Source organism: Lagenorhynchus albirostris, chromosome 19 (genome assembly GCF_949774975.1).
Source record: "Lagenorhynchus albirostris chromosome 19, mLagAlb1.1, whole genome shotgun sequence".
Lineage (NCBI taxonomy): Eukaryota > Metazoa > Chordata > Mammalia > Artiodactyla > Delphinidae > Lagenorhynchus > Lagenorhynchus albirostris.
The window spans coordinates 10,379,213-10,402,605 of NC_083113.1; the positions used below are offsets into that span (position 1 = coordinate 10,379,213).

General features: G+C 56.1%; 2 protein-coding genes and 1 pseudogene across 2 annotated transcripts; 1 reads left to right on the forward strand and 2 right to left on the reverse strand.

The window, feature by feature from the left end:
- Positions 1-685: 685 nt before the first annotated feature.
- On the reverse strand, positions 686-1,874 carry LOC132510250 (paraneoplastic antigen-like protein 8B; annotated as a pseudogene).
- Positions 1,875-6,603: 4,729 nt separating this feature from the next.
- Positions 6,604-12,118, forward strand: LOC132510251 (paraneoplastic antigen-like protein 8B). The gene is given in 6 exon segments (XM_060132063.1): positions 6,604-6,696; positions 10,206-11,012; positions 11,015-11,155; positions 11,157-11,659; positions 11,661-11,865; positions 11,867-12,118. Coding segments are annotated over 6 exon segments (2,001 nt in total).
- Positions 12,119-14,676: 2,558 nt separating this feature from the next.
- On the reverse strand, positions 14,677-17,424 carry CCDC8 (coiled-coil domain containing 8). The gene has a single exon (XM_060130418.1). The coding sequence runs from the start codon at positions 16,675-16,677 to the stop codon at positions 15,268-15,270; it is 1,410 nt and encodes a 469-aa protein (XP_059986401.1). The 5' UTR covers positions 16,678-17,424; the 3' UTR covers positions 14,677-15,267.
- Positions 17,425-23,393: the final 5,969 nt, after the last annotated feature.

The window sequence follows — 23,393 nt, forward strand, 5'->3', positions numbered from 1 at the left end:
TTGAGTGACAGATTCGGTGTCTGGGCACCAGCAGGTGGCTCTGGCCTTGAGGAGCTGGTGCATTTGTACCAGCTACACTTCAGATGGGCAGGGCAGGTGTGGGTCTCTCTCTCTCTCTTCCTTCCCCTCCTTCCTTGGTCCTGGTCACCAGAGCCCCGTCCCTCCCTTTCCCTCCCCCACCTCTTTTCCCCTCCCCCAGGAGCAACCCCTCTGCCTCTCAGGCTTCTCTCCCTGGAATCATCTCCTCCCCCAGCAGGGAGGTTCAGCCTTCCTGACTGAAGGCTCAGCTACATCCTGACGCCCCCGCGCGGCTGGGTGGCCGAGCCTCCAGCACAGAGCCCGGCCCCCATCAGACTGGGGTGGAGGACAGGGGCACAGAGACGCTGGCCAGAAGCATGAGTCTGGAAGGGATGGGGCTCTACGAACAGCCAGAAAGAACTCACTGGCACTGCTGGCCTCGCCCGGTGCCCGGTGTCCACGGACACGCTCACCCCTGCGCTAACGCGGGAGACCCAAAGACAATCCCGCTGGGGGGGCCTGAGACCCCGTCCCATCACCTAGGGCTGCTGCCTCCGCGGGCGCCCGTTACACTCTTCCTTCTTCCCTTGGACTCGCTCGCGTCACCTGCAAAGGAGGGACTGAAAGGACAGGGGAGCGAGCGATGGGCGGGCGCGCACTTTAGAGCTCAGTGCCCACGGTGCAGCGATTCCCGCTTCCGCGGCGGGGAGGGCCGAGGGGCGGAGCTGGGGCCCCACCGGCAGCTGCAGCCTCGCCGTGGCCTTAGCGGCAACTTGGGGGGCAGCCTCTTGCCCCGACCAGCCTTCTTCTCACGCGTGGACTTGGAGCCGGCGGGCGGCCGAGCCCTGGGCTGGCCGCCCTTGGCCTGCGCCCCAGCGCCCGCGCGCCCCTTCCTGCTATTGCTTCCTGCCTCCTCGTCCTGGGCTTCCGTCTCGGGAGGGATGCCCAGCCCGCCGGGGCCGCCGCCTCCCCTTCGGGATTTGCGGGTCCCCGACGGGGCGGAAGCCGCTGCCCAAGCCCGCCCGACCCAGGGCCCTAAAGGCCGGGCGGGCCCGCTTGGCCCGGGGCTTCCTGGACGCGCGGTCCTCGGGCTCAGACTCCTCGCTCTCCACGTCCTCCGACTCCCTGTTCCCGCGGGCCGCCCGCAGCGCCAAGACCTCCCCGAGGTTGCCTTTGGCGCATCTGAACCTCCCGCTCTGCCAGGCCTTTTCCTTTTCTTCCTATCACCTCGGCCATGTCCCGGGCATCCAGGAGCACCGCTAGCTCCAGGGGGCCGCCCTCATCTTCCTCGTCCTCGCCCCAGCCCGCCAGCGGGCCACCGGGAGCCTTCTTCCCTTTGCAGGTGGTCCGAGGCTCAGCCATGGTGGAGATGCATCCCAGCAGGTGAGCGCCGGCTTTGGTCTTCCTCAGGACCACGGCGTCCACCTGGCGGCCTGCCTCCTCCACCTTCACTCAGGTTCCAGAAGTGTCCTTGGCCATGACGGACAAGACCTCGGGCAGGGCAGCTTTCTTGTCTTTCTTTTCGCTCCAGCCCAGCGACTCGATCACAGAAGCGATTTTCAACGTCTCTCTGCAGGTTTTGATGTCTGATGAAATCCTGTAGGCCACGATGTCTAGAACTCGGGGTTCTCCATGCCCTTCTGGGTGACCTGGTTGCCTCATTCCTCAGACTCACCTCCTGAAGCACTGCCCTTGAGCACCTCAGCAGGTGTGTCCCTTGTGGCCACGAGAGCCACCGTGTTGCAGATGCCGCTCCTGGCTTCTGTGACGCTCAAGCTGATCACCTCGGGGGGCTCTTTCTCTGTCACTTTCTTCTTGGCTTTGTCCAAAATGGTCACCAGGGCCAAGAACTCCATGGAGACTGACTGCCTCATCCACGTCTCTCTGCACGGCTTCCTCGCAGCCGTTTGGAGTGTTGCGTAGCGCGCGCTGGCATTGCCACTTATCCCTGCCCAAGTCCTCCTCTTCCACCTCTGCGATCTCGAGGCCCAGGCTCTGATGGAAGAATCCTTCAGCTTCTCTTTTGCGGAGGTAAATGGCGGTCCTCCTCGGCCCCTCGTTTTGTCTCTGGCTCTATTTCTGAGACCCCCCCTCCCCACCGCCGCACAGCCCTTGCTAGCCCTGCTGGCTGCACCAGGAACGGGGCCTGGGTCTCTGAATCGGCAGACGAGTCCCCGGGGGCCCTGGCCACTGCGGCCCGTGGGAGCCTTCCATGCAGCAGCTGCCTCAGGACAGTTTCTTCCGCCTCAGGAATCTCGTGTCCTTGCACAGAACCCTCCAGACGCCGTCCTTGCCCGGGGTCCCCCTGGGGGTGGCACCGTGATTAATGTCCGCCACAAACTCCATGAAGGCGGCCTTGGCCTTCTCCTCCCTCACGTCCCTCGTGTTCCTCAACCTGAACGTGCCCTGGCGCGGGAAGGCTGGCTGCAGGACGGCTTCGATGGCTGCCTTTTCCAGGTCCTCCGGGATGCTGGTGACCAGCAGGGCCCTGTGCACGTCCACAGCCAGCCCCCTGCACGAGTATGGGCCTCCTGGGTGACGGATCACTACTCTCCCTCCCACTCCAGCCAAGTGTGACACACACCCCCTCCCGCTTCGTCCTGCCAGTTTTTCCGCATCTGCATCAGAGTGGGCAGCAGGCTTTGGCTCCCGGGCACTGGCAGCTCTCCTTCCCCCACGGGCTACTGCCAGTTCCATGACAACTGCTTTCAGGCTGTTGCCAGGGTCTGAGCATTTGTTTTGAGGAACCCAATGAAAATGAGAATATTCGCCTTGTAGTTTCACTGGGCAGGCCTCACACAGAAAACTCAGTCCCGCTCACTCACGGATCAAGTCTCAGGAGGTCCAGGCCTTAATGGGGTGTGATCAGTCCTCACTCGGGGTTACTCCGGGTCTGGAGTGAGTTTGATGCTAGGGCCAGGAGGTGGGGCCTGGACTGAAGCTGAGGCCGGGGATGGGAGTGCAAGTGGCAGGTCTGTGTCCCGGTGGGGCTAAGGGCCCTGAGGTGGCTGTGTGAGATGGAGGCTGAGCCCGAGCGGTGGGCCAGGCCTGGTTCAGGGTCACGACGGCTGTCCGGGTTTCACAGCCCTCCGGGCAGCCACAGCTACCAGGACTGCGGTGGGACCTTCTCTGTAGATCAGAGCAGGTGGGGTGCTCAGAGGGCAAGGCATGCTCGTGGGAAGGGCCTGCGGCCACTGCAAATCATATCATAGTGACCCCCAGGGGGCCACTTGAATGATATCTCAGTAATTACCGCATTAACACCTCAAGCGCTACCTCCAGAACTGCCCCTTCAAGCCTTAGGGCCTGTCCCTGCCCTCCCCCTCCCCTCCCCTCCCCTGCCCTCCCCTCCCCCTCCCCTCCCCTCCCCTCCCCTCCCCCTCCCCCTCACTTGGGACCTGGACACACTGTGGTGGTGACCCAGGCCCCAGGCTGCAGGATGAGCCCCAGGTAATGACATTCGTGCATTCCCTCCTTCCATCTGGGCAAACTATTAGAAATAAAATCAGATTCCTTTCTCCTCAGCCCACCTGATGGCTGAGCTGCCAGTCTGCGCAAGCGTGGGCCCATCCAGCAAACACTGACCGAGAACTTTCCTGCCGTTGGGATTCTTCCAGAGCAGCAAGACCGCCTTTACTGGTTCCCTGTTGGCATGAGACCTGGGGCCCCAGGAATGAGGCAAAAAGCCTCAGGAACCTATGGCAGGTGACGGTGCCGGGTCTGAGAAGTCAGGAAGACCCTTCCCTGGTCCCCTCAAGTCCTGCTCCAGCACTTCGAGCCAGAGGTAATGTCTGGCAGGGTACTGAGAGGCCCCTGTGCCCCTCCTTCTTGGGGGCTTGGAGAATGCTTTAGGGGGAACAAATTACACAGGACACTTTGAGTTCCAAGTGCAGAAACCGAAGTTGTCCTGGATTAAGCAGAAAAGGGAATTCATTGGCTCACCTTACTGTAAAGTCCAGGTTGTATTAGCTTCAGTCATGGCTGGTTCCAGGGCCCCTTCATTCATTTATTCAACCAAAGACTCTGGCCCAGCTCCCATTGGATCAGCTGGGTCATGTGCCTGCCCCTGCACCAGTCACAGGGACTGGAGAGGGAGGGAGTGCTTTGATTGGCCAGGCTGGGTCATTTGCCTGCCCCTGCACCAATCACAGGGACTGGAGAGGGAGGGAGTGCTTTGATTGGCCAGGTTTTGGGGAGTGGTGGGTGAGGGTTAGTGATTCCCACAGGAACCACCTGGCTCCCTCCACATGAGGGAGGGGATGCCACAAGGAGAAATGGAGGCAAATCACTTAGGAGACGGGGGTGGGAGTGTGGGGGGTGGATACTGGGCTGGAAAGCAGGAGATTCTGTCCCCAGGGGAGGAAGGGCAGTAGTGAGACTCACTGTACCTGGATAGGGGAGGGCCTGAAAGGGAGTATGGGGCCCTCTCCTTGGCTGGGGGTGTCTGTTGTCGAATCTCTGGAACACTGGTTGGGGAAGAGCATTCACCCTTTCAGGTGCTCACTGAAGTCATTCCCGCCCAGAGACTTCATTCACTCATTCATTCAGTGTTTCTCTAGTGGCTGTCCTGGGACCCACCTGTGCAGGTCGCTGGGAGCAGTGATGACTGAGGCAGGCTCTGCCTCCTGGAGCTCAGGAGCGGAAGCGGAAGCGAGTGCTAGGAGGGAAACGCCTGCATTCGCAGGGGAGGTGGGTCGGAAGAGCTACAGCTGATTCTGGATTGGGGCCAGCTTCCCGAAACAGGTGACACTGAGCTGAGTCTGAAGGGAGGAGGTGACCCTCTGTGAAGTAGGGAAGAAGTGTTTTCGAGGGGGTTGGTGTATGAAGACCCCAGTGGCTGGATGGAGGACAGGAGACCTGAAGAGCTGAGGGGAATGAGGTGTGGCCGAGTGGGGGAAGAGGCAAGGCCAGGTCCACGGGGAACTGTGAGTTGGTTACACCAGGGATGTGGCCAAGGAGCAAAGGGCGGTTGGGTCTCCAAGGCCAGAGTGGGAAGCTTCTCTGCAGTTTAGGTGCTGTGTGACGCTGGGAGAGTTAAACAACATCTCTGAGCCTCACTTTCCTCCTTTGCACGATACTTTGAGCTGCTGTGTTGGCTTAGGCACGTGGAGGGCTTAGCACACGTCCTGGGGTGCAGTAGGGCTTTCAGTAGCGTTTATTGGTATTAATCCTCTTCAGTATCGTAATACCTTTTTGTACGAAGAGCGAGCTGAGTCGCTGCTTTAGGGATTTGCTGGGTCAGAGCGTCCTCTGGTGGGCACAGGGAGACGTGGCTTAGAGAAGAAAGATGGACCAAAGGTTTAAATTTTAAAGATCTTTCTTCCCTCTCTCCCTCCGTTCCATTCTCCCTGTCGTCTTTCCTTCCTTCCACACACATCCCCCCAGAACCTGCTTCCACCTATCTGGAGACCCAGTGGTGACTGTGACAGCCCAGGCCCTGCCCTCCCTAGTGTGTGTGTGGGCGGAGGGGTGCCCGTCATAGGACACTCCTGAGTAGAGCTTAACACGGAAGCCGGATACTTTAGGCTGGAAAGAGACCCGGGAGGAGGGCGGGACCGCAGTATGCAGAGCCTCATAGGACAAGGCGAGGAGGCTGTGCTTTCTCCCGAGGGCACTGGGGAGCCATAGAGAGGTTTAGAGGAGTGGAGAGACAGGGTCAAGTTTGTGATGTCTCGTGGAGGATGAATGGGAAGGGCGGGAGTGGGGCTGGATCAGACTCTCACCCTCCCTCGGAGTCTTCCCAAGTCTGGCAGTCTGATGGCAGCTCCCCGACACACACCCACGGACCTGGCCCAAGTCTCCAGGCCAGTGTCCACACACAGAGCTCCAGGTGGCGGTGGCACCCCCTCAGCCTGCAGGTCCAAGCTCCCTGCGCCCCAGGGCAGGTTCGGTTGGCCTTGGTGAGCCTGAGGGAGAATCTGGCGGGTCCCTCCGGGCGGGGTCCGTCCCTTCATGGGCAGGAGCAACCTTCCCGGCTCCAATAGCGGGGCGAGAGTGGGCGAGGGGTGAGGCGTCGCTTGGTCCCTGCATGCTCTCTGGCGGTCTCCTTGTGGAGTTGGTGGGTTTGTTCACGTGTTATAGATGAGGATGTGGGTGTTTCGGGCTGAGGCATGTGTAGTGTATCTGTGTGTTTCATTTGTTAGGGCTGTGTGTGTCTCTCTGTGGATGTAGGTGGGGCGAGTCTCGGGGTGTCAATGAATGGGTTTCTGTGTATGTCTCTGGTTATGTGCGAATTGTGTGTGTGTGTGTGTGTGTGTGTGTGTGTGTATGTTTGTAGGAGGGAATAGAGTAGCTCAGTCCAAGTGTGTGTCAATGTCACCTTGTGTGAATGCAAGTGAGTGTGTGTGAGCCAGTGTGTGTTTTGTGTGTGTTAGTGTGACTGTGGTACGGGCTGACACGAGCCTGATGCCACACCTTGAATCTAGCAAACCTCCAACACCAGCCCCTTCAGTTTTGGGGGGCGGGGAGATAGATCCGATGCCCGAACCTGGGACCCCCTCCCTCAACACTCTTCCCCTTCTCAGGGATGTGCCAGGTCCCAGAACCGCGGGGAGGGAATAGTGGGGGGGGCTGCGCGCGCAGTAGATGAAGTTCTGCGGCGCCCGTATTGACCACCAGGCAGCGCTCCAGGGCCGCTACTTAAAGACGCACCTGCGAAGGCGCTTCCCCAGCGTTCAAGTGCGCGGGCGAAATAATTTGCTTAAGTTGATTCAGCTCTGAAGTGGGGTGCTGGGGTTCAACACTAACAGCAAGAACAACAATAGCTGTTATTTATATATCTCTTAATACATGCGCTCTGATGATTTCAACGCAAGTTTAGGTGCCCTTACTGTGCCCATTTTACAGATTCAGAGAAGGCAGATGACTTGTCAGAGTCACACAGAGCTGGAATCTGAACCCAGGCGATCTGGCTTGACTCAAGTCACGTCCGTGTGACTCCAGGGTCTGTGAGCGGACCCCTTCCTTGCCGTCTCCGCAAACTCTGGGGGGAGGGGAAAACTGGGTGTGGAGGAGCGAGGGACGGGGAGAGGCCAGGGTGAGCTGGGGCAGATCATTAGGGGCCCGAGGCACCGGGATGGGGACGGTACACGGTCTTGGGGCTCGCAGTGGTCTCTACGCAAGCTGCCCCCATTGCGGTCATGGTCAGCTGTGGGTAATCTGGAAGTGACCGGCCGCTGATTCATAACCTCAATAGGACTTGCTGAGTGCTACGGGGGTTCGCTGGGCACGAGCACGCCACAACCTCTCCTATCTTCCTGACGACGCTAAGAGAACGTGATCCCCATTTTCAGGGACGTAAATGGAGGCACGGAGAGAGGTTAGTTACCTGTCCAAAGCAGTAAGGATGGGATGGGTGTGTGCTGGTTACTTTTGCTGCATAACAAACCACCCTAAACTCACTGGCATAAAACAAAAATTTTTTATTATGTTCATGGAATCTGTAGGTCAGCATAATGAAAGGGAATAATGGGGAATGGCTTTTTTTCAGTTCCACAACATCTGGTACCTTAGCTGGGGTGACTCCAACGGCTAAGGTCTGGAATCATTTGGAAGCTTCATCAGTCATGTCTGGTGCCTGGTCTGGGATGACTTGAAAACTGGGCTTAGCTGGATGTTGACTTGAGCGCCTCTATTGGTCTCTCCGTGTGAGTTGGGCTTCCTCACAGCATGGAGGTTAAGTTTCAAGCAGGAATGTCCTGGGAGGGGGGTCTTGAGAGCAAATATTCCAAGAGAAGTGGGCAAAAGTCTTCTATAACTGGCCTTGGGAGACACATAGCATCACTTCTGCCATACTTGTCGAGGCAGTCACAGCATGTCTAGATTCAGATTCAAGAAAAGGGTATGTGGACGCCGCTTCCAGATGGCGGTCAAAGAACTTGTAGCCAGGACTTCCCTGGTGGCGCAGTGGTTAAGAATCTGCCTGCCAATGCAGTGGACACATGTTCGAACCCTGGTCCAGGAAGATCCCACATACCGCAGAGCAACTGAGCCTGTGGCGCCGCAACTAGAGAAAGCCCGCACACAGCAACGAAGACCCAACACAGCCAAAAATAAACAAATTTATATAAAAAATGAAATCTATTCTTAAAATTCATTTCACCTGTTTTTATTTTATTTTTATTTATTTATTTATTTAGCGGTACGTGGGCCTCTTACTGTTGTGACCACTCCCGTTGTGGAGCACAGGCTCCGGACGCGCAGGCTCAGCAGCCATGGCTCACGGGCCCAGCCGCTCCGTGGCATGTGGGATCCTCCCGGACCGGGGCACGAACCCGTCTCCCCTGCATCAGCAGGCGGACTCTCAACCACTGCGCCACCAGGGAAGCCCTCACCTGTTTTGTATTTATTGAAAGTGGACATTAGCAAACTTAACATTTTGCATGTGGCTTGCCTTGGGGGCTCGCATTATATTTCTGTCGGACAACGCTGCTCTAGAGACAAGGATAACATCCATTTGGGGACCAGGAGGGCGAAAGGAAAAGAGGAAAGCAGGGAAAATAAGAGCTGCAAGGGCGTGGGTAGGAGAGTAAGAAAGCCGTTTGGTTCGCCCTAGGCCCAGTTTCCATGGTAACCTTGCAATAAACTCTTCCTACGTTAAAAAAAAAAAAGGAAGTGTTTGGGTTTCTTCTTTATTTATATACTTATTTATTTAACAATTAAATTAATTAATATATTTATGTTGAATGATTATATCATACGTTCTCAAGAAAGAAGCCCCATAGGTACCTTTCATGGAGCACCAGCTCTGGGCCAACCTCTGTTCCAAGGGCTTTCATGGCTCATCACATTTAATCCCCCTAAGGATCCTGTGAGGTAGGGTTAATGGTTATCGCCATTTCACAGAGGAGCAAACCGAGGCGTAGAGAAGCCCAGGGACCTTCCCAGAGTCACTGCGAGGGCAGCAAGCAGCAGTAGAAACTCAATAGCTGGACCACAGCGCCTGATTTACATAGAGTTGCGGGTGGGGGAGGTTTATAAAGGATGGCGATGCAGATGTGTACTTAGAGTAGCTATGATATTCACCTGTCCCGGCCTGTGGACCCAGTCAGCGGAAATGCCTTCTTGCAGAATTCACGTCTGATCTCACTGAGGATCATACACGTACAGAAACTGTGTACAAAAACACACGGTGAATTGCACGTGCATCGTTATGGCTACAGAAACATCTGCAAGAGCGAGGCCTCATTGAACGAGGCCCGTACCCCATCAGTGAGAGCTGTGGACCCCAAATGATGCCCGCACCTCACAGCTGAGGCCTGTGTACCCTTATTGAAGCCCGTCGCCACTGAGTGAGGCCTGAAAACTCTGAGTGAGTCCTGGTTCCACCGTGGGAGGCCATAGGCTTTTTTGTTGTTTTTTCTTTGTCCGCGCCGGGCCGCTTGTGGGATCTTAGTTCCCGGACCAGGGATCGAACCTGTGACCCCTGCTGTGGAAGCACGAAGTCCTAACCACTGGACCGCCAGGGAATTCCCCCCCACCACTTTTCTTCCCCCATAGCCCTTGATTTACGTCTCTCTATCCTGAACTCCACCTACACTGTGGAGGGGAATTGCAACCCTGCAGGAAGCCGGTCCTCTACCGAAAAGAGGCCTCTATCCCCTGAAGGAGCTCGGGTCCCCCTGACTGCTGTTTCACCCCCTGTGAATATGGCCTTTTGGGGCTCATCACTAATGGTTATCCCACCCCCTGAGTCTTCCGTTCCTCAGGCCTGTCCAGAGCCGGCTCCTCACACCCCACCAACTCCGACCCCTGCTCCAGCCCGCAGTGTTGCCATGGAGATGGGGTGCCGCTGGGAGGCGGGGCTAGCCCGTGTGCGCAGGCGCAGGGCGGAGCAGACCCGTCGCCGGAACTGCTGAGATTGAGCAGAGGGTGCAAGGCCAGGCCCGACCACAGGCAGGCGAGCGTGGCGCCCCTCCCCGCGCCGCTCCGGGGGCGCACGGCGTCGCCCTCCCCAGCACCTGTCCCGGGCGCCGCGGTGTCACTCAGCCTCTGTCAGGAACAAAGGGCGGAGGGGCCGGGCCGGTGGCACCCCTGGGTTTGACTCGTAAGCTTCCTGTGGATGCTAGGACCCCTGTGGGGAGGGGCCTCGGGAAAGGACGCTGCATCAGCCGCCCAGGGGCAGCTGGAGCCCGAGCCTTGCCACATTCACCTGAACCTGAACTCCAAGCCCTGTGGCGCTGTTCCAGAGTGGCATTTGCACAGGGGACCGCAGCCCACGTCCGCCTCGGGCTCCCTCCTGCTCCGCTGTCAGCGCCAGCGGCGGCACCGTGGCCATGAGCCTTTTGGGGGACTGGTGCAGGGGGCTGGCCGTGGACGTGCACAGGGCCCTGCTGGTCACCGGCATCCCGGAGGACCTGGAGCAGACAGCCATCGAAGCCGTCCTGAAGCCGGCCTTGCTGCCCCTGGGCAAGTTCAGGCTGCGGAACACGCGGGCCGTGAGGGACGAGAAGGCCAAGGCCTTCCTGACGGAGTTTGTGAAGGGCATTAATCACGGTGCCATCCCCGGGGAGATCCCGGGCAAGGACGGCGTCTGGAGGGTTCTGTGCAAGGACAGCGCGGAGGGCACGAGAGTCCTGAGGCAGATGAAACGCTTGCTGTTGGATAAAAGGCCCCCACAGGCCGCAGTGGCCAGGGCCCCCGGGGACACGCCCACCCCTCCCGCTTCGGAGACCCTGGCTCTGGGGTCGGAGCCGGGGGTCAGGGAGGCTGGCCCCCCTCCTGGTGCAGCCAAAGGTGCTAGGAGGGGCCGTCGGGGTCGCAGAAACAGAACCAGAGGCAGCAGGTGGGCCAGAAGAGCGTCGTGGAGGGCGGCCATCCACGTCGGGGAGCGGGAGTCCCAAGACTCTCCCGACGAGAGCCTGGGTATCACGATCGAGGAGATGGGCAAGGAGGACTTGAGCGGGGATGGCGAACAGAGCGCGCTGTACGCCACCCTCCAGCCCGCCGCGAAGGAGCCTGTTAGGAAGCGGGCCCTCCAGAGGGAAGGAGATGATGGAACGGTCCCGGCGAGTTCTTGGCCCTGGCAACGGTGACGGACAAAGCCAAGGAGAGGAAGATGGGGAACGATCCCCCTGGGGCTGAGTCGATCAGCCTGAACATCAAAGAAGGCCGGAGTGAAATTCCAGACTTAGTGGCCCTACTTACTCGCAGTGAGAGACACGTCGGACGAGGAGACCATGGGCAGCGACGCCTCCCAAAGCGAGTCTCAGGAAAACGGGGATCAAGAAAGAGGGGGGGTGGACATTCCCGAGTTTGTGGCCATTGTGCCTTGTACAGACCCCGCGGGCCACTCCGCCTGCGACGAGATTGTGAAAATTGCTTCTGTGATCGAGTTTCTGGGCTGGAGCGACAAGAAAGCTGCCCTGCCCGAGGTCTTGTCCGTCATGGCCAAGGACACTTCCGGAACCCGAGTGAAGGTGGAGGAGGCAGGCCGCCAGGTGGACGCCGTGGTCCTGAGGAAGACCAAAGCCGGCGCTCACTTGCTGGGAGGCATCTCCACCGGGGCTGAGCCTCGGACCACCTGCAAAGGGAAGAAGGCTCCCGGTGGCCCGCTGGGGGGCTGCGGCGAGGACGAGGAAGATGAGGGCGGCCCCCTGGAGCTAGCGGTGCTCCTGGATGCCCAGGACGTGGCTGAGGTGATAGGAAGAAAAGGAAAAGGCCTGGCAGAGCGGGAAGTTCAGATGCGCCAAAGGCAACCTCGGGGAGGTCTTGGCGCTGCGGGCGGCCCGCGGGAACAGGGAGTCGGAGGACGTGGAGAGCGAGGAGTCTGAGCCCGAGGACTGCGCGTCCAGGAAGCCCCGGGCCAAGCGGGCCCGCCCGGCCTTTAGGGCTCCGGATCGGGCGGGCTTGGGCAGCGGCTCCCGCCCCGTCGGGGACCCGCAAAACCCGAGGGGGAGGCGGCGGCCCCGGCGGGCTGGGCATCCCTTCCGAGACGGAAGCCCGGGACGAGGAGGCAGGAAGCAATAGCAGGAAGGGGCGCGCGGGCGCTGGGGCGCAGGCCAAGGGCGGCCAGCCCAGGGCTCGGCCGCCCGCCGGCTCCAAGTCCACGCGTGGGAAGAAGGCTGGTTGGGGCAAGAGGCTGCCCCCCAAGTGCCGCTAAGGCCACGGCGAGGCTGCAGCTGCCGGTGGGGCCCCAGCTCCGCCCCTCGGCCCTCCCCGCCGCGGAAGCGGGAATCGCTGCACCGTGGGCACTGAGCTCTAAAGTGCGCGCCCGCCCACCGCTCGCTCCCCTGTCCTTTCAGTCCCTCCTTTGCAGGTGGCGCGAGCAAGCCCAAGGGAAGGAGGAAGAGTGTAACGGGCGCCCGCGGAGGCAGCAGCCCTAGGTGATGGGACGGGGTCTCAGGGCCCCCCCAGCGGGATTGTCTTTGGGTCTCCCGCGTTAGCGCAGGGGTGAGCGTGTCCGTGGACACCGGGCACCGGGCGAGGCCAGCAGTGCCAGTGAGTTCTTTCTGGCTGTTCGTAGAGCCCCATCCCTTCCAGACTCATGCTTCTGGCCAGTGTCTCTGTGCCCCTGTCCTCCACCCCAGTCTGATGGGGGCCGGGCTCTGTGATGGAAGCTCGGCCACCCAGCCGCGCGGGGGCGTCAGGATGTAGCTGAGCCTTCAGTCAGGAAGGCTGAACCTCCCTGCTGGGGGAGGAGATGATTCCAGGAAGAGAAGCCTGAGAGGCAGAGGGGTTGCTCCTGGGGGAGGGGAAAAGAGGTGGGGGAGGGAAAGGGAGGGGCGGGGCTCTGGTGACCAGGACCAAGGAAGGAGGGGAAGGAAGAGAGAGAGAGACCCACACCTGCCCTGGCCATCTGAAGTGTAGCTGGTACAAATGCACCAGCTCCTCAAGGCCAGAGCCACCTGCTGGTGCCCAGACACCGAATCTGTCACTCAACCTGCACGGTGTTTTCAAAGAGTGGGAATTATTTGCAACATTTTCAGTTTGGGACAATTCCCATACAGAGTGTTGGATTTTCTCTGCAGTACCAGGCGGTGCTCCTTCACGGGCCTGTGGCTCCCTGCACGTCCCACCAGCTGTCCCCCACCCCACCTCCCGTGGGCTGACTCCCCTCAGCGCTGGAGGGGAGGGGTATGGCCGGCAGATACCCGAGGGAAGCGCTCTCAGGAGGCAGGAACAGCCCGAGCAAAAGCCCCGAGCCAGGGCTGTGGTGATTGGGGTTTATTCGTGTGTAACCCCTGACCGCTCAGGTGCCAGGATTCCCTGCTAAGCGTAGGGGAGACCGTGTCGCCAAAACAGGCCACCTGCCTTCACGGGGGTGGCTGTCTGTGGCTGTCTATTTGGATTCCACGTTACTGGAGTTTAGATTGTTAGCGTGCAGAGGTCCCTGGGGTCGGGGCGAGCAGACAGGTCGGGAGCGTGCCCCCCTCCCCTTCCTGGGACCTCTAGGAGTAAGCTGTCCCACCCCTCGGTCTGCTCAAACGGAGACAGGGGCCCCCTGAGACTCCCGGGGATGTGACCTGGTCCTAGAACGGCCTGGAGGGAGAAGCCAGGGCTCCAGAAACAGAAAACAACAAGCCTTTCCCTCTATTCGGTTCCTCAAAGCCTGTTGCCCACGAGGCCCCGCCTTCCTTATTGCAGGCCCCGCCCCAAGACAGGACGCTCCGCCCCGCTACAACTAGGCCTGAGGAGGTAGTGTCAACTCAGGCGAGTTGCCGTGGCCCATTTATCCACCAGGTGGCGCTCCAAGACCGATGGTTAAAATCGCGCCGTGGTGGCTCTCAGGGTGCGCCCACTGTCCCAACCAGGAAGCGCTCCGGGACAGATGGTTAAAATCAAGGGGATGACGGCCCTTCTTGAGCACTAAAGGTGCGCGGGCACTGGTCCACTGCCTTGAAACTTCAAAGCTCCGCGTGTTTTTTGAACTTTCGGCCAGGCTGCCGCAGTTCTCAAAATAAGGTCCTGAAACCAGCTGCATCCCCGTCTCCTGGGAACTTATTAGGAATGCATATTCTCGCCCCCCCCCACCCCCAACCAGCCCTACAGCCCTACTGAGTCAGGTCTAAGAAGCTCAGGCCAGGACTGCAGCTTCAGGAGGACCCAGGTGACCTTCAGACCTCCCTCCAAGAATTCCCTTTTCTCCTGCCTGTATCGAGGTTGGGCCAGGGTCATTTGCTGTGTTTTTCCCCCAGTGAGGTTGGGTGAGGGGACACAAAACAACAGAGAAATGTCCCCCAGCTCCCACAGCATGTAGCAACCTGATGTCTCCCGATTATAAGGGCCAGTCACAGCGTACTGCTCACTACCACACCGCAACGCCCCTTTTGCCCTGTTCCTATTGCAATGAAGTTTTTTCAATGTGTCCAGGAGCCAAGCTGCCCCAGGAGACGTTTGTGGGGCTTGATCAAAACGGATTCCTGGGCCTCACAGCCTGCACCAGCAATTCACAGCTCTGGTACAAAGGGCTCCAGAAACCGCGTTTTGGCCACGTTTCCCAGATGATGATTCTGTACTTGGTAGCCAAGCTGTGACGAAGCATGTAAACTGCGGGCCCTGTACCCACCAAGCCTGCAGAACCCAGGAATGTGGGGATGGCAAGCAAAGTGACTTAAACACAAGTCGCCGTCATGGAGGGGGGGAGGGGAGGGGACACAAGGCTATGACAAAATCACCCTGGAGCACTCTTCAGTTGCCGAGTCCACAGCCAAGAAATAAGTTTGTAAACGCTTTTATTTGCATGTTGACCTGCGCCCTCTTTTTAAGTTCCAGGAGGCAGTGAGTTTAAGTGTGCAGGCGAAAGGGCGAAGAAAAAGGAGAAGAGGAGGGAATTTCTCCCTCACCTCTCTCCCTTTTTCAAGCGGAGCACCCGGAATTGCATATGAAGAAGTTAAACTCATGGGTGATGCGACCCCGTTGTATGGGTTTCTTTATTTACATTCCTTGGGTTACTATAAAGAGTCCATATTAAAAAAAAAAAATCAATGCATGGGGAATTCCCTGGTGGTCCAGTGGTTAGGATTTGGCACTTTTACTGCCGGGCCCAGGTTCAATCCCTGATCCAGGAATTAAGATCCCACAAGCCACGAGAAAACAAAATTAAATCAATGCATGAGAGACACAATTTTAACAAGAAAACAAAGAGGGGTGTTAGATGGAGATGTGCGGGGCACTGCCAAGCCCTTGCTGTACCTCCATTTTCAAGTACGGAGATAGCACCTCTGTCCAAGTGTCGGAGTTAGGGACACACCCTGAGCGGCCCATACTGTGGCAGGGGGCGAGGTCCTCCGTGGCCCCCCTGCCCTCTCCTCACAGCTGGTTTTCCTGCTCTCCGTGCTCTGCCTCTGCTCTGGCCTCAGCCCTCAGCACCCTGAGGCTCCTAGCCCCGCCTGCCCTGGGGACTCTCTTGGGCAGGGTGGGCAACCGGGGAGTGTACCAGAAGGCTCTCCGGCGCTTTCGAAACCAGGAAAAGCGTCCAGGCGTCTGGAACCTCACTGTCTTGACCTGTTTCCGGGTCCTAGATCCTGGGCTGACCCCTAGGGCCCTCCCAGCGGCTGAGGATTCAACTCCCTGGACAGCTGGGGTCTCTGCCCTCTGGTCAGATATGGCCTCTGCCTCCTCAGATACAGCCTCTGCTCCCTGGACATCTGGTGCCTCTGCCCTCTGATTATCTGCATCCTCTACCCTCTGGACAGCTGGGGCTTCTGCCCTCTGATTATCTACATCCTCTGCCCTCTGATTACCCACAGCCTCTGCCCCCTGGACAGCCATGGCCCCTGCTCTTTGATCACCTACGGCCTCCACTCTCTGATTATCTACGGCCTCCACTCTCTGCTCATCTACAGCCTCTGCCCCCTGAGCCCTGGCTGCTGCCTCCTCTCTCCTGCGACGCCAGAATGAGGCCCAGTTGATCTTAGGCCTCCACCGTCTTGGGGGGCTCTCAGGCACCTGCCCGTCTCCTGCATTTCCCACATTAACCCCCAGGCTGGCGCTGCGTGGCACTGATACGCCATCCCTCTCCAACCTGGTAGAGGCCTGCCAGGCTTCACCCACCCCTGGGCTGGACCTTGGTGCCCAGCCCTTCACCCTCCGCTTCAGCTTCCCCCAGGACACCTGGGTGACGTACTCCCGCCACCTGTCCGCTTTGGACAGCTGGGGCACCGGGTTGTCCTCAAACATGGGCACTGGCAGGTTCACCCGGCGGCGGGCTGGCGGCGCGCTGGGCTTCTTCTCCCCTCGCCGGAGGAAGGCCTCCACCAGTTCCTCGTCATCCTCGCTCTCCAGGTCGCTCCCAAGGAATTTGCTGCCCAGGTAACTGACAGGCATTTTGCGCACCTTCCTGCCACGCCCCGTGCCTCTGTGGCCCTTGTCACCCTTGTCTCTGGAGGTCTCGAAGTCGCTGAACTCGCTGTCACTGGCGTTGCTGCTGTCATAAGTGCCCACGACCAGCCGGGGAGGTGGGGTCACCATCTGCTGGACTCTCCTCATCCGGGGCCCCTTGGGTTTTTTGGGGGGTTGGGGTGGATGCGGAGTGCTCTTCTCAATGATGCGGGCCACATCCTCCAGGGTGCGGCCTTCCTCCTCCAGAAACTGGATCAGCCGCTCCCGAAATTCCGCCTCCTTGGTGGCGGGCTTGGAGATGACCCTCCAGACGCCTCCCGCCAGCCTGACTTCGCGGGGGATGAGCAAATAGTCCACGTCCTCCCCTATCTGCAGCATCCCCACTGTGGAGTCCTCCTCCCGGCGAAACACCTTGCCGATCTTCTTAAAGGTCCCCACAGGCTTCAAGGCTTCCACGAGGACGTCCAAATCCACATCTTTGCAGACGTCGGGGACGCTCCAGAGGATCAGGCAGTCGGGGGATGGGAGGAAGCCCCAGGGGAACCAGCCCCCCACATGGCTTTTCTCGAGGGTCTTTAAAATCTCCAGGGTGAAATCTGGGGTGGGGGCAATGAGCCCAAACTACTCGTAGCCCCGGGTCTTGGGGGTGAGGGTGGGGTCTCGGTGGCGCCGCCGGGAGAGTCTCACCTCCCAATTTCTCCGCCTGCAACGAGTCTGGTCTTGATCAAGTCCCGCTCCCCTCAAGGACTGGTGGGGATCAATTTCCAGGATGCTTACGTGAGCCGGGATGAGGTCAGTCCTGAGGCTCCAAGCCCACCGCAAGCTGCAAACGGGTGTCCCGGCTGCAGCTGCGATACAGGGGCTGCCCGGAGGCTCTTCCTGTTCCAGGGACGTGCCTGGAACTTGGGAGAGAACTTCGCAGACAAAGAAGGCTCAGCCGTGGCTATTCAATATGGCCGAGGCGCTTGGAGGCCGCAGCCCAGTTCCCCAGGAGGGTCTCCCGCCCCTAGGCAGGCTGCCACCCCGGTCCAGGCTGACCTTGACGCACCTCCCACCTCCCAGCCCGAGCGCTCAATGCCTAGGAGCGCGCGCGCGCAGGAAGCTCCTCCTCGCCTTCCCCCAGGATGAGGCCCACCTACCCCCTTCTCATCTTACACTCCGGGACTCGGGAAGACTGACAAGGGGGCTGTCCACTCCCTTCGGGACGCCCTCTCTCCCCTCCCCCACAGGGGTGTGGCCGCGCCCCGGGCCTCTCAGGGGCCCTATCTTCCAAGCTGAACGCCCGCGCCAAAGCCCAAGCCCACGTCAGCACCTTACCCCAGGAAAGGCAGCAGTTCCCAAACCTGCCATCCTAAACGTGCGGGTTCCAGCCAAGCCCTGAAGGTGGGCGTGCTAATGGGACAGTCCCTTTGAAAGCCATTGGCACTGTATATTACCGTTTTAAAATCGCGTGACTTGTGGTACCAGCAGTTCCTACCTATATACCGAGATGTGTGGGTGGAAAACTTGGTACCAGGGTCTTTCTGCACCAACCGCAGTGTGGGGCTTGGCACACAGTAGGTGCCCAAGAAATATTTTGGAGTGAATGAATGTGTTACCGACCAGGGTTCTTGACCTCCTTAATCAATAGAAATTGATCAGAGGCCAGACAAGAAATTCAGGCAAGGCTTTATTGGGGCCCCTGCGGCAGCAGGGGGGAGTGTGAACAAACAACACGTTCTCTTGCTGGCTCGCTCCCTGGGGCCGGGTGTGTGTGTGGGGGGAGATGCTCATATGGGGTGAGGGTAGGGGTGTGTCCAGGGGTCCGGCTGGAGCGGTGGCTTAGGTGGTTTGCCCACCCCTTAGGTGATGTTGTGTGCAGGGGGCATGCGCAGTACCCTGTTTTTGCTCCAGATCCCCTGCTTTTGTTCTGGGCTCTTCAAAAGTGGCAGTTGGATTTTTTTGGTGTCTTTTGTCCAGCATTTGCCCTAAGTGCGCATGCATGCAGTTATTTTTATTCCCATATAGTTTCCTTGTATTCTGTTGCTGGAGGAGATGTGTGTCCAGGTGCAAGCATGGCAGCACTGCAGCAAAGGGTCCCAGGTCCCAGCCTGTCTCAGATGAACCTAATTGTTCATTTGTAGTAATTGACTAAACTGTACAGCTCTGTTCTTAAAGTGATATACACTAGGCAGCTATGAAAAAAAAGAAGTGACTGAGAATCATCTTTTATGGAGCACTTCCTATGTACTAGGCATCTTTCTAAGTGCTCTCTACGAATTAACTCATGAAATTAACTCACCAAAACATTATGAGACAGGTAATATGATGATCATTCCCATTTTATAGCTGAGGAAATAAAATCACTTGCTCAAGGTCACATGGCCAGGAAGTATTGGAACCTGAATTTGAATCTGAAACAGTCTGACGTGTGTGTGTGTGTGTGTGTGTGTGTGAGCGTGTGCGCATGCGAAGGCCAAAGGGTCTAGGTGCATATGTTTACTCATCACATATATAAGTACCGCCCAAAATGGCTGTGTCTGGGGAGGGGGACTAGGGACCCCCAGAGGTGGCAGAGACATGTACTTTTCACTCTATATCCTTTGGGATTCCTTAGATTTTTAGCAATCGAAAATGTTCATTAAGGGAATTCCCTGGAGGTCCAGTGGTTGCAACCCCGCGCTTTCACTGCCAAGGGCGCGGGTTCAATCCCTGGTCGGGGAATTAAGATCCCACAAACCCTGCGGAGGGGCCAAAAAAGAAAAGAAATGTTCATTAAAGTAAGTTAAATTAAATGGAAGGTCCTCAGACTTGGCCACAGACATAGTGCGTCAGGATCCCTGGGACGTGTTGACCAGGATTTGCAAAGCTTCCCAGGTAACTCTGAGGCCCACGAAGCCCTATTAAATCTCCCCACTTCCCTCTCTTTTCCTCTCCTCCTCACTCCACTCCAGCCACACCTGCCTCCTAACTGTTCATCCAACACACAGGCTTACTGCCACCTCAGGGCCTTTGCACTTGCTGTTCCCAACACCCAAAATGTTCTGCTCCCAATTCCTCTTGGCAATCTCCTACACCTCAAAGGTCATCATTTTAGAATGGTCATACTGCCTGCCACCCCCAAACTACTAGTTGGCCTCCACCCTCTTCTGGGCCCTCCAGTCCAGGAATCCTTAACCCTTTCTGTGCCATAGACCCTTTTCAGGATAGTTTTTCAACGCATAGAATTGCATCCATGGGATTACAAAGGAGACCAATTATAACGAACTAGAACTGTTAAAAGAAATATCGCAACAACAAAACCTGTAAACTAATGACTTTAATATAAAAGTATAAAAATGAACACGTGTAACTTTAACTCACCACGTGTGATTTTATTTCACTCTTGAAGGAAGCAGGCAGATGTTTAGGGAAAGAAGGAAGGGAGAGAAGGAAAGAAGGGAGGCAGAAAGATGCTTGGGGGGGCGGGGGATGGTTAAGGTCTCGCTGAGACCTTTTCACAGTTATTGGCTCATTCGGGTTGTTTTTGCCTTTGCAGAGCCGGATCGTTAGGCTTCGCTGGATTTTCTCCTCCTCCTCTCACAAGCTCCATCCCAGCCGCCGGGGTCACTACGCCCCTCCCTCTTGCACAATTTCTCTCCCCGCCTCCCAGCGTTCTCCATGGCAACAAGGAAGATGCACTCCTTCCCGATGGTCCGCTCTGAGAGGGTGGGCGGAGGCGGAGGGCGGAGCAAGGTAGCCACTCCCCTCAGCCTCTTATTATTTCCTTCGGCCTGATCCCACAAATCAGCTTCCCTGAGAAGCTGCTTTGTAGAGGTCGGAAACTAAAAATTTCTGCGACACCTCTGGTTGAGGAATGTTGGCTTAAGAATCCAAGTCTGATAAGTCAAGGCTTCCACGTGGGAATGGCCTCGCGGATGAGGCATTGGGTTTTGTAACTGGTAAAAATTGTGTTTGGGGGTGGGGGGGGAGGATTATCCTAGAAATAAAACCCTCAAATGTTCAACATTGTTACAAAAATTGCCAATCCCTGAGCAGTTCCGCTGTGGGCGATTTGGATTACCCAGCTCGCTGGCAGGCGAGATTCTCCAGCCGCCCCAGAAAAAACCGATAATTATAGCTCTTACTTCTATACTTGTTTAAAAGAAATGAAAGATCCAGAAAGAATGGAGGAAGAAAACAAAACATGGCTCAGCGCTCTCTATCCAGCTACACTTGGTTGCCACTTTAAAAAAAATTAATAAAAGTAACACACACACACTTAAGAAAATGCTGAAATTTACAGAAAGGCTAAAATGAAAAACAAGTCTCCTTCCCCCCGTCCCAAGCCTCCAGCCTCTCTCCCCAAAGTAACCACAGTTAAATGCCTCTGTACTTTGTTTTCTAAAAAAAAAAATGCTGGCATGGGTAATTTTAGAATTTAACCCATGAGGATTTTTAACATGATCCTGAATTATTTTCATCACATCGTTTACCACTTCATCGTATTTTCTTATTTATGCATTGTCTCACCCTATTAGAATACTAGCAGGGATATTTGTCTAGTTTGTTCGCTGCTGAATTTGCAGAATCTAGAACAGTGCTGATCGGAGCTCAAAGTATTTGTTGAATGAATGAATGAGGGGATTATAGATCTAGTGCTATAAAACATGCTTTTTTCACTTAGTAGCATGTCTTGAAGTCTTTCCATATCAGTACAAGCAGATCGATCTCAGTTTTCTTTTTTCTCAGCAGCTTTCATCTTTGCATAAGCCCTCAAGCCTGGAATGTAATAATACTGATAATAATTCATTTTTCTTGAGCATCTATTTTACCCCCAACCCTGTGCATTTTCTCTTTTAATCCCACAACCCCTCCTAAACAAGTATTATTCCCATTTTTCAGATGAGAAAAACTGAGGCCAAAGGCAGCCACACAGCTGAGAAGTGGCAGAACTTTGAATCACTCAGGATTCTTAGATTCCAGCCTCCTACTTTTTTTTAAGTCTTTATTGAAATTGTTACAATATTGCTTCTGTTTTATGCTTTGGTTCCTTGTTTGCATGCATGTGGGATCTCAGCTCCCCCACCAGGGATCGAATCCACACCCCCTGCATTGGAAGGGGAAGGCTTAACCACTGGACCACCAAGGAAGTCCCACCCCATACTCTTTTTAAATAATGTGGGATCTTAGTTCCCTGACCAGGGGTCGAAACTGTGCCCCCTGCAGTGGAAGTGCAGAATCTTAACCACTGGACTGCCAGGGAAGTCCCTCCAGCCCCATACTCTTAAGCCTCCTTTATTTGCCCTGTTGCCTGTGGTGGTTGTGGGTAGGGAACAAGGTTGGCGGGCAATCCCCGAAGACTTCTCTCCCAGGTGACATTTGTAACTCTGACACAGTCACCAGATTTGTCCTAAATGTCCCGAAATCAGATCCCTATCTAGAATGAACAGGATATAAATTATCCACACTTTTGAACCAGATATCACTGGGTTAAGTGACAGCACATAGTAGGTCCTCAACACATACAGCAGGAAGCAGCCTTGTGGCCCACACTCCAACCACATAATTGGGTCGCTCTCCCCTCCCACCCTCCCCAATCCCAAATCTGAAGGCTTTGGGTGAGTATGGAAGCAAAGCTGGTAGTTAGAGCAGCCGTATATTTAAAGAATCATTCATTCATTCATTTATTCGTGTGGCACATTTCTCTAAAGCAGTGATTCTCAAATCTGGTTGCACATTAGAATCACTGGGAAGAGTTTTAGAAATCCCAGTTTCCTGAGTCCAACCTACTGGATCAGAATGTCTTAGGGTGGGGGTGGGGTACTACATTTAAAAATCTTCCCAAATGACTGACAGAGGTGATGGCTGGTAAGGATGGACAGAAGTAGGTGAGGAAATGAATGTCCCTAGAGGAGCTTGACCAACTGGAAGTACCACAATAGCAGCGAAGAACCAGATCGGAAATTACGGTTTGTCCAATTTTAGCAACATAGAGGAGCCCTTTAAAGGGTGCGGGGGGCTCTCAGGTTGAATAATATCTACCCAAAGATTTCAGGTCCTCATCCCTGGAATTGGAAAATGGTGCTTTATCTGGAAAAAGGGTCTTTGCAGATGTAGGTAAAGATTTGAGATGAGATTGCCATGGATTATCTGGGTGGACCCAAAAACTACCATCAGGAATGTCCTTATAAGAGAGAAGCAGAGGAGGCAGATGACAGAGACACAGAAAAGAGGTACAGAATCGGAGGAGGCCATGTGAAGATGGTGACAGAGACTGGAGTGATGGGGCCACAAGCCTAGGAACACCTGGAGTCATCAGAAGCTGGAAGAGGCAAGGAAGTCTTCCCTAGAGCCTCTGGAGGGAGCTCAGCCTTGCCAACACCTTGATGTTGGACTTCTCTCTGGCAGGACTGAAGAAAACTCCAAATTAAAGCATTCGAGTTTTATTCCTTGACCTTGTCTCTCAAGAATAATTATTCCTGAAGTGAAAGAATTCTTGTGCAGTGTCCTGATCCCCAGGAGTCAGTTTTGGGTGATGGGAACCTTGGAAATGTTTTAAAATGCCCCCCACCCCAGCCTGCAGAGCTTCTGTCTGCTGCCTGCCCCTCGTCGCCAGCCTCACACGAGGGCATTCCAATGGTTAGACCTCCCTTCTCTCAGGAGTCTATGAAACTTTTGGCATTCACATATCTCACACTGAACTTTCCTGTAAAATCGCCTCCCCCTTACTGAGCACTTGATCTTCAGATAGCATCTTTTGGAGTCTTCATGATCACCCTCAACAATAGGTACGATTACTATCAACCCATTTCACAGATGAGGAAATTGAGGCACAAAAATGAAGTACTTTACCCAGGCAGCCCACCTCTAGACCGCCCCACTCTTTATTTCATTAAGTCAGTTTTATTGAAAGTATACTTTATATCTTATACAACGTAACCTTTTTAAATGTCCATTGTGGTAAGTTTTAGAGTCATCACCACCATCAAGATATAGAATCCTTCCATCAGCCCCAAAACTCCCCTTGTACCGTTTATGGCCGTCACCTCTGCCTACCCCCAACCACTGATCTGACTTCTGCCCTATAAGTGTTGCTTTTTTTTAGCGTTTTATATCAAAAGAATCATACAATG